General features: G+C 34.9%; 2 protein-coding genes across 7 annotated transcripts; one reads left to right on the top strand and one right to left on the bottom strand.

The window, feature by feature from the left end:
• Positions 1-1,447: 1,447 nt before the first annotated feature.
• On the top strand, positions 1,448-4,642 carry LOC145169168 (squamosa promoter-binding-like protein 12). Of its 6 annotated transcripts, none has more exons than XM_079087742.1 (6): positions 1,448-1,656; positions 1,810-1,942; positions 2,777-3,470; positions 3,543-3,679; positions 3,749-3,919; positions 4,053-4,642. In XM_079087742.1, exons 3-6 carry the CDS (start codon positions 2,848-2,850, stop codon positions 4,421-4,423), a joined length of 1,302 nt encoding a protein of 433 aa, XP_078943868.1. In that variant the 5' UTR covers positions 1,448-1,656; positions 1,810-1,942; positions 2,777-2,847; the 3' UTR covers positions 4,424-4,642. The 6 variants fall into 6 exon arrangements, with proteins under 6 accessions (XP_078943868.1, XP_078943870.1, XP_078943866.1 ...); XM_079087744.1 differs by having other exon boundaries at positions 1,448-1,661; positions 1,810-1,904; XM_079087740.1 differs by having other exon boundaries at positions 1,448-1,661.
• Positions 4,643-6,906: 2,264 nt separating this feature from the next.
• Positions 6,907-9,550, bottom strand: LOC145169166 (ranBP2-type zinc finger protein At1g67325-like). The gene is made up of 9 exons (XM_079087737.1): positions 9,413-9,550; positions 8,999-9,044; positions 8,554-8,669; positions 8,124-8,459; positions 7,994-8,039; positions 7,808-7,917; positions 7,674-7,698; positions 7,432-7,589; positions 6,907-7,015 (listed from the first exon to the last, which is right to left on the bottom strand). Exons 1-9 carry the CDS (start codon positions 9,419-9,421, stop codon positions 7,013-7,015), a joined length of 849 nt encoding a protein of 282 aa, XP_078943863.1. The 5' UTR covers positions 9,422-9,550; the 3' UTR covers positions 6,907-7,012.
• Between the last annotated feature and the right edge of the window lie 883 nt (positions 9,551-10,433).

Genomic DNA, 10,433 nt, shown 5'->3' with positions numbered 1-10,433 from the left:
GCCACCGTGGCAGCGTGAACACTGCCCCCCGAGTGTGTTCAAGTGCGGTTCAGACCGCAGTGTGGCACATTTTGGCCGTGTGTTTTGATTGGTCCAAGCCTTTTGACCGTTTCAATGGTCCTTTTTTCGAATTCAATTTTTTTAAACTAACCCTATATATACATCTCAATTTTTTACAAAAACCTCATTCAAATGCCTTAACATTTTACCATATTTTTCTCAAACCCTCTCAAAATGTATTCTTCTAAAAAGCCTACCAACGGAAAAACACCCACTAGAAACACCACAAACCTAACACCTTCATATGATCAACCGATTTATTCGCCTTCGTATTTTCCACAACAAATCTCACAACTACAACGAACAACACAACCACTACCACACACACAACCACAACCCGACCTAGATTTTAATCCGTTTGAGTTTTTGTCTCAACCTGAGTTTGTTCAACGAACACAATCACAACCTCGAACAGTCATTTCTGATTCCGAACCGAAATTCGTTCAAGAAACTCAACGCACTCGAGCACCAAGTAAAAGAAAAGAGAAGGTCGTGGAACCCCTAGAAGTGTTAGTGTTGGCACAAGTATGGATTGATATTTCAGAAGACGCGACGACTGGAAAAGACCAAAAACATGACCGTTTTGGATTCAGGTTTTACATAGGTTCCACAAAGGAATGAACCGTGGAGTCTGTCGTTTAAAACATCAAGTGTACTCGAAATGGAGGAAGATGAACATGGAAGTCATGTTGTTTAATGATTTGTATACCAACATGAAACGTCAATGGAAAAGCGGAGAAAGCGATGATGTGATTTTGCAGAAAGCATTGAAAGTGTATCAAAAAGAAAATGTGAAGGCTTCTAAGTTTCTTGAAGTTTGTAATCTTGTGAAAGATAACAAAAAATGGCAAAACAGCAAAACATTAGGCAATTTTTCGGTTTTTTTTTTAAATGTCATGTTATTTTTTTTAAATAATGGAATGAATGGATTTTAATTTTTAATTAATGAAATGTTATTTTTTTATTTATAAAATTTAAAGTTTTTATTTAAATTAAATTGTTAATAAACAAAAAGTATGACACCATTCTTTAGGTCTAGCAAGAAACCATACTTATCACCTATATACCACTGTGTTAAAAAAAAAAAAAAAAAAAAAAAAAAAAAAAAAAAAAAAAAAAAAACCGTAACACCACTCCTTCTAACCGTCATCATTTGTAAAGTCAATTTTATCATCTCAAAACATGATAAAAATAGTAAAATACTGTTATGAAAAGAAGCAAATGAACCAACCTGCATCAACACACCAAAATAAATCGAATTTTGTTTTGGTTTTTTAGAGGACGGTTACTGTTCATTATATTTTTGCAGGGGTCCAAACTGAAAAGTTTCCTTTTCATTAAGCTTTTCTCTTCCCCACACACATATTCACACACCTAGTAAAAAGGCACTTGGTACTCTCTCTCCTCAAACACCTAGTAAAAAGCTCTCAGTATCCTCTTTCTCTCTCTCTCTCTCTCTCTCTGTCCACATTATTATAGTCTCTCTCTCTTTCTCTCTCTCTCTCTCTACTCTCTCTACCTTTCTTCATTCGGTATGGTAAAAATCTCCTGATTTTCCCTCATTTTCTGAGATGTTGCAGGCTCTAACTGCGATCGGTAAGGTATTATTGCTATATTTATACATACATATTCCTAAATGAGCAACCTTACTTTTTTGCTTTATTTCCATATAAATTTTTTGCAACTGGTTATAGATGTGGAGTACGAAACAGATTTGAAGATGATATCTTAATTCTGATTTCTGTACAGTTGAAGTTTGGTGGGTGTTTTCGATTGCGGAAACCCTAGCTGTTCGGATTTAGTATGAACAGTTGTGTGGTTTGAAAAGGGGAAGCGATTCAACGGTGTGTTTTTAATGATTATAGTTTCCGGTTTGGGTGAAGTAAGTGCTGTTTGATTTTTGATCTGAAAATATCCAAAGATAGGAAGAATAATGATAATAAACTAGTTTTTGGAAAAGCGAATGAACGGATGAACTGGTTAGATAGATAGATTTGTGCTTGGGAAAAGCAAATAAATTTTTTTTCTATAACTCACTCTTTTAATTACCTTTACATCTCTACTGTGAAAGTGAAAATGACATTTCCACGTCATGTGGGGAACAATCCTCATCGACTCCAAAGAAACAGTGCTTGCCCCTTTTCGCATTTTAATTGGGGACATCATTATTTTCATGCAACTTTAATTTACTATTATCATGCCGGGAGAAAAGAAACGATGTTTCTTCTTGTTTCATTTAGTTACATTGATTGATGACCTTTTTAATCAAATTGCCTTTTTTGTTTGGAACAAAAGCTATACAGTTTGCAAGAATGAGCGAGTTTTAGATAGATTAGAAAACCCATCACACATTCGTCCTCATCATTCATCCAGATTGTATTCGTAGTGAGTTTGCTTTTTCCAACAAGAATAAATAATGAGTTATATGTAACGAAAAGTCATTCATAGTGATAGTATCATCATCTGTATAGTTGAAAAAGTTGTTTTGTAGCTAGATTCCAGGGACAAAGATCCAAATTGTGTGGGCTCTCTATAACTGAATGAACATCTATAAATCACTACTACTGTTGGGGTCCTCTTTACTGTGTACTTGGCATATGCTGTCTGTATGGCAAAAAGTTTTCTTCCATGTATTTCAATTATTGGGTTTGGGTGGTTTTTAGTCAAGACTTTGAGGGATTCATAATTGAATTTAAATGTTTTAATTGTTTTGCAGATATAAAAGGTATTTGCATTCCATGAAATATTCAGAGGGCCAAGTGAAAACAGAGGAATTAGTTTCCAGACATGGAGTGGAATACAAAGTGGGACTGGGAAAACCATGAAATATTCAGCTCAAAAGTTATGGCAAGCCCTAAAAAGCTACAAACCAACTACGAAGAGGAATTGGATGGATCTTTTAATCTTTCCGGTGTTGTTGGTGGCAGCGGAGGGTCCGCCTCTGACATGGGGAACAGCTCCATATCAGCTTCAACCGAATCATCATTTAAGGACGGAAATGGAAACGGAAACGGAATCGGAATCAGAGTTTCCAAATTCCCATTCCAGGGTTTCGCAGGCTTTCCCAACTCTTCAAAGAAAGAATTTGAATCGCCTCCGCCATCAGTTAGCTCCGGCGAACCGTTCATCGGTTTAAAACTCGGGAAAAGGACATACTTTGAGAACAACAACTCAAAAACATCATCTTTCTCAGATATACCTATTTCATCGGTTTCTACAGTCAAGAAAGTCAAATCATCATCATATTCCCAAACTACCCCTACCCCACGCTGTCAGGTTGAAGGATGCAATCTTGATCTCTCATCTGCAAAAGAATATCATCGGAAACATCGAGTTTGTGAAAGCCATTCCAAATCTCCCAAAGTTGTAGTCGGTACCCTTGAACGCCGCTTTTGCCAACAGTGTAGCAGGTGATGGATGAAATTCACAATTCCATTCCGGGGTCCATTTTGTCTGATAAAATTTCTTATTTGCATGCATAGATTTCATGGTTTGTCGGAATTTGATGAGAGGAAGCGAAGCTGTCGCAGGCGTCTTTCGGATCACAATGCAAGGCGCAGGAAACCACAGCAGGAGACCATTCAATTCAACTCAACAAACATGTCTTCATCATTTTATGGTACACATCTCATGCTTTTTGGTTTTGGTTTTGGTTTTATAGATAGATGATATTGAAAATGGTTTTTAGGTGGGAGACAAAATTTGAGTTTTGTTTTAAACAATGGTGGCCCTCTGGTTCAAAGTAGACCACCTGCTGTAAGTTCAACATGGGAAAATTCATCTGTCAACATGCCTACTACTATTGGTTTCAATAGGTCAGTGCCATTGAAAGCCACCAGAGTCGAGGCTCTTGATCAAGGTTTGATTTACATTTTTTTTTTTAATTTAGACTAAATTACAACTTTGATCCCCAGTGTTTTGGTCTTTATTTGAGGTTTTTTTCGTCTCTGTTCCAAGTAAAACATAAGTTTTAATTATAAAAAATGTTGCAGGTTTTAAAGAGTCATTGAGTCCTCCAAATGTAGACGCGCTCGATATTCGTCGTGCTCTCTCTCTTCTGTCAAACAACACGTGGGGTGTATACGAGTCGGATTTAGTTGCGGTGGAGCAGCATCACAATCACAATCACAATCACAATGGCAATCCAATCCAACATGGGATGCAGTCTGTTCCCCAACTGCCACCAGTGGAGGAATACTGGCGGCAGCCTGAGCCACCCATTGATGCCGCCGCCAAAACAAGCAATTCCATTTCCACCACTCAATTCCAAGACTTTCAGCTTTTTAATCGCTTCTATTCCAATCCAATTCCAATGGATGAAATCTATGATGATTCTTCCATATCCAAATTTAAACTTGTTTAGGTGCTGCTCATTCTTAGGGCTTCCCATGCTTTGCCCTGCCCTTATTAATAACAAAGTCAGCAGGGGTGGGTCTCCGTACAACTGTCTATTCACATATGTTTTGGTTGTTGTATTCATTTTGCATTTCTTGACACGTGTAGTGTAGTATAATGTTGATGTATGGGATTTTACTTGCTGCTATTATATCCATCCATGGTTATTGGTTGGAGTTTTCAGTTTTGTGGGTGGGGTCCACTTACCGACTGTACCGCTATGGTGTATGTTATCATATGTTATACATGTACATCATCATCAATGCATGGCTCCAAGTACATGAGCCATGAGGTGAAGAGTATGGGGTGGGAGTAGGTGCCAAAAATTCACTTATTGAAGACGATGAATGATGGTAAGAAAGAGTGGTAGGGTAGTGACCACCCTAACAATGTAATGTGGTGGTCCTTGACCTTGAGTTGTTGTATGAGGGCTGCAACCAAGCTGTTTCAGATGGACCTTTGATATCGACGGCCTATCAACACTCAATTTGTCTTAAATGAAAAGGCCAAACTTTGGAATTAGCATGACTATAGGTTTTAGTAGCTTTTTTTTATTAAAAAAAAAATACTTTGGATTAATAATTTTGCAACAACTTCTTGTGTTGTTCATACCTGATACCTCTTTAGTTTGGTTTGGGTCAACAAACTAAACCAGAGTTTTGATTTTTAGACCAAAACCATAATCAAGCTTTCTACAGTATGATTTTGGTCTTCCAAACTTTTCTCAGATTCAGAATTCTACTCTTTTAAAATAGGTAGAGCATCTACAGTTAAAATTACCAAAGGCTTCTGACCTAACTATATCCGGTGTTGCCCTTCCTCCTTGAGAGTTGAGGGTTCAAGTCTCGTCGTGGACATAGGTGGAATTAAAAATAATTTAGTTAGAAGTAGATTACGTAAAAACACTACTTTTATGTTATTATTTTGCAATGCATTTTGTATTCATAATTTTATATCATTATTCAGCAATGAATAAATGAATATTCACAGGTTAAAACTAAAATTAAAATTTATTACAAAAATACATACATAAATTTATAAAAGAATAATAACATTATAATGAATATATGAATAATCGAACGTTAACAATTAAAATTACTTCAACAATACACATACAACATTTATTGCAAAATAATAACATAAACATAATGTTTTTATGTTTTCACACTATTTACTGTTTTTATTTGAGCTTTTATATATATATATATATATATATATATATATATATATATATATATATTGAAATTGTTCATTAAAAACCCGATAAACCTTTTCCCATAATCCATCAAAAAAAAAAAAACAATACAAATATACATAAGATAAGTGTCAGAGGAAATTATAAAGCTTCTACTAGAGGTCTAATAAAAAACACATTCCAAATACATAGATGTTGGGGATGAATTTCAAAATAAAAAATAATATGAGTTCAAAAGCAATAAGAAGAAGCTAGCATTGAAAGAAAATTATGTTTTTTAATCAAAATGAAGTCAATTTAGATGGTTCTATACCTAATATTACATACATGGCAGCCACAAACACACACACACACACACACACATATATATATATATATATATATATATATATATATATATATAATCTAGAGATTTTTAGTAAATTACTTTTTTCATTAACTTGTATATGTATGGTTAATAGAGGAGAAAAGAATAGGCAAGTGAAACCAAACCCAAGGGTTCTTCCAAGTCAAACTAATTTTGGTTTGGTTTTGGTTTTAGTGAAAACGTAAAACCTAACCATGTGCACCTTATTAATACCGAGGCGAGTAGAAACCAAAGTTTATCAGCATTCATTTCACAGCCACAGCCAGTCAACCAAGCAAATGTGCCAAGCTTAACAGTCCGTCCTTTTGGTTTTACTTTTGGATATCAACAAAACAATTACACAGGTCAAAATGTGTAGAAAATAAATATTAAAAGATTTTCTTATATGGTTGAAAATAAATATATATAGATTAGTATTAATGTCCCTCCCTAGCCTACAATATAAACAAAGACCAGGTTAGATAGTTATGAGTAATTGAGAGGTCCCTGATGAACTATGTATCAATTAACCACACCACCGACACACATGACAAAAACTTTAGCAGCTTTCCAGCAAAAAGAAAGCTAAAGCTCTGCTGGGGTGGGGACCACTACACCATTTAGTCTAGGTTTAAGTTAACCGTGGTCCAACAAACACATAACTCATAATACACCAAAAACAGACACCTAATAAAGACAAAGACAGCCCTAACTGTTCATGCAGAATCAACAATAATAATAATAATAGTAGTAACAAGTATACATATCCAGCCAGCTCTTACCCCCACCCAAACAACTGAATCAGTTTGTTAAGACCATAAACTCCGGGGTTTTATATATAAATAAATAAGCTACAAGAATTTAACAAAACACAAACCACAGTAACTGAAACTCAATAAGATAACCTCAGCAACAGGAAGGAAGGAACACGACATGAATGAGAATGACTCACTTTCAGACCCGACCCGACCCGACCCGACCCGACCCATACTGAGACTGAGCAACTCTTGACCTACTCACTGGAACAAAAATTATTAAGTCAGAAGGATCACCACTCACATCACATATCAGTAAATTACATTTTTACCCGCTTGCTTTTTGCAATTTTCGTCCTTTTTGCTCCTTGTCCCAAGTAATATATGACTATGCTTTTTCAGACCACAATCATCTATACTCACCAAAACTAGTCATTTTACTCGGAATTGGAACAAAAAGAAAAGGTGACAAAAATTGCAAAAGAAAACTTTCAGGGACCAAAAATGCAAGTTACTCTCCAAGCAAGATTAAAAGCAGATCAGAAAAACAGAAATGGTAAAGGGTAAAAAATGACTAGCAACAATTTTCGCTTTACATTCATAGTATAGTATAGTACCAAAAACAAAACAGATTTATTTAACCAAAAGAACAACTGGATTAAACATTTGACAAAACAGACCTGATCATTGCCTTCTACTTCTTCTTCTTCTTCTTCTTCAGGGAAATTTTGGGATTCTGATGGTTTTTCAGCGTCACAGTTCTGTCTGTTACATTTTGTCCTAAATGGATAATTTATGTTGTTACATTTCTCACACTTCCAGCTCCCCTCAGGCATATCTGTTTCACAAAACAATAAATATATAAAACATATATCCATCCAACCAAATATATCCGTAGTATACATATGCATGTATCACTTACTCGAACTCTTGCCCGACTTTCCACCCTGCATATTAACACCATATAATAAAAATTAATTAAATAGTCAGAGACTATATATATATATATATATATATATATATATATATATATAAAATATAAGATTTGTCAAAAACCTGAGATCCTGGCTTAGATGTATTGCATTTCCTCATGTTACAAACCGTTCTAAAAGAGAAATTCACATTTCCACATTTTGGGCATGCCCAGTCATTTTCTCGTGTACCATCTGAATTTCCAAGTAAAATAAGAACATAAAAAAAGATATTGTTTCATCATCATACAAAATTATAAGTATAACATACCTTTCTTTTGAGGTGTCTCTTCTGGGAAAAATCCAGGTCGTGGCCCCTAAGATGATATAAATATTATTATAAATAAAAAAATTGTGTAATATTTTGTATTTTAGAAAAAAGTAAAGATTTCAACACATACCATGGGCAAGCCTAGACCGTATCGATCCATCAACTGAGGTACACCATACATACCATTCCCTATGATGGGCCCACCAGGATACGAGGGGGCAGAGAGGTGCATGGGTCGATAAGGGTTTCCACCTCCAGAAAGGCGGTGGTTGTTATAGTTGTAATAGGCGGAGCCACCAGATAATGGGACATCATAAGGAGACATAGAGGTTCCATTGAATAAAGATGAGCCATAAGGCATGTACATTGAAGATGGTGCACCAGAATTTGCATAAGGAGATGATGAAGAGTAGCCATGCCCATGACCATGCCCCTGTGGTGTCAGCATTTGCCTTGGGGCAGATTTCTGCAAATCAACAACTCTTTTACCTCTTTAGTTTGATGCAATAAACAACAGTTTCTAATTGTAAGATGTGTTTACTGTTTAGTAAGTAACTTACTGAATTATGATCAGCTGGTCTAGGCTGCGTACAGTTGCGCATATTGCAAGTTGTCCTAAAAGAGAAGTTGACATTCCCACAGCTGGGACAGGTCCAGTCATCTTCCCTACGACCACCTGAAAATCATATATTATACACATCCAATCCAGACCAGAATTTAGGATTCATCAAAATGTTGAAATAACAACTGTCAATATGGGGATGAAACTTGCATCTCAAAAGTAGAAGTTTTTTTTTTTTTTTAAGATAGGAGCTTAAAAACTGCAGGTGGCTCAAATTTAATATATAGCCTAGGATCAGAAATTGGAGAAACATTTGTTCAAAGTTTAAACCAAGCTAACGCCAACCACTAGCTAGTCAATCAATACAGAAACGGCTAACAGAATTAAGTGAAGAACAATAAACTAAAAAGCAATTAGCATGATAGATTATGAACTGAGCATACCATCGGTTCTAGCTCTTTTGACGGCGGAGGAGTTTCTGTTATCCATCTAAAACCAGAAGATAATGCAAATTATTATTATTATTATTATTATTATTATTATTATTATTATTATTAACAAGGTATACAAATAAGTACTCGAGGAGAAACCCCTTATGAATTTATGATCCATGTTAGATCAATGATAAAAGCGATGATAAGGACTGGAATGCATAAATTCGATGACGTATAAAACAGATAGAGTTCGAAATGTTTGTTGGCAGGATAAGAACATCAAATTTCATAACCAAACCCTATTTTCCATGTACGGTGAAGGAGAAAGGTGATACAAATCAAACAAAACAAGAGTTGGAATGAAGAAAAAAGATTAATAGATAATAATCAATCTAATTAGGCAGGATTAGAAAGTGATTTTACTTGAGACATGGCGAGTGGCGACGGCTGGAGGAGAAATTCGTCGAATCGGCCGTAAAAAAGCAGACGAGATCCGGAGAGAGGCGAGAAGCGAAGTGTTTGTGTTTGTGATAAACCAGCCAACTACTGAACGGACTCAACCAGGGCCGGGGATCAGGGACCCAGGGTGTGAAGTATATTTGAAGCCCAATTTTGCTATGGAAAAGCCCGGCACCCAATCATAAGTTCAGACGAGTAAAAAAAAATGCCTTCAGCCCTAACGTATAACGTATTAAAATACATAAACTATATTTTTAAACGACGATGGATTTCATGTAGGCCCCCATTTGTTGTTGGAATTGAGCTTGTCTATGCATTTGCAACTCAACTTCAGTTTGTCTTCTTTCCATCTCATTTCTTATATCCATTTTTCCATTCTAACAACTTGTTATTGAAACTTTTGTACCTAAAAAATGATAATACAAACATATATAATTAGTTAATCTAACAATATAACCCTTATTATACATTTAATTTTACTAAAATCGGAAGGGATGATATATTAAGATTGATTTATGTAATTCAACAAAGCATGGAAGTTGAATGATCACTTCATTAGTTTTGCTTAAAAAGATAACCTAATAATATCACCGGAATAAATTGTAGACTAGAAACAATTGTGAAAAAATTTATTATTTGCCAAATTTACACCTAGAAACTCAAAAAAAAATAGTTTTAAAAATACAAACAAGTTTGATAATTACCTTCACAAGGCTTGTAACCAGATCAAACATACTTTTTTTATTGAATTTTCATATCATATGAAGTTGCACATTTTTAAGGAAATGCAAATGTAAAAGAAAGACCCTACTATAAAGCAATAAGAAAGGAATGCAAATAATGGTTTTATTGTTTACTTGAATGAATATCACGAGAGTATACATGTATATTTATATTTGTATATATAGCTAATCTAGGAGATAAAAACGGAAGGTTACAACAAGCTTTGAATATGTAAAATACATTTGAATTTGAATATCTAAAG

Source organism: Lactuca virosa, chromosome 4, assembly GCF_052849685.1.
Source record: "Lactuca virosa cultivar CGN04683 chromosome 4, Lactuca_virosa_CGN04683_v6, whole genome shotgun sequence".
In the NCBI taxonomy this organism is placed as follows: domain Eukaryota; kingdom Viridiplantae; phylum Streptophyta; class Magnoliopsida; order Asterales; family Asteraceae; genus Lactuca; species Lactuca virosa.
The sequence above is the reverse complement of the archived record's forward strand: the minus strand, read 5'-3'. Positions and strand labels throughout refer to the sequence as shown.

Bases quoted from the DNA above. Each gene is read 5' to 3' on its own strand.
- LOC145169168 (XM_079087743.1), top strand. From the start codon at position 2,848: ATGGAGTGGAATACAAAGTGGGACTGGGAAAACCATGAAATATTCAGC. The intron at 3,471-3,542 runs GTGATGGATGAA...TTGCATGCATAG, and splicing joins TTTTGCCAACAGTGTAGCAG to ATTTCATGGTTTGTCGGAAT. The intron at 3,920-4,052 runs GTTTGATTTACA...AAAATGTTGCAG, and splicing joins AGTCGAGGCTCTTGATCAAG to GTTTTAAAGAGTCATTGAGT.
- LOC145169166 (XM_079087737.1), bottom strand. The intron at 7,918-7,993 runs GTATGTTATACT...TTGGAAATTCAG, and splicing joins AGAGACACCTCAAAAGAAAG to ATGGTACACGAGAAAATGAC. The intron at 7,699-7,807 runs GTTTTTGACAAA...GTTAATATGCAG, and splicing joins CATCTAAGCCAGGATCTCAG to GGTGGAAAGTCGGGCAAGAG.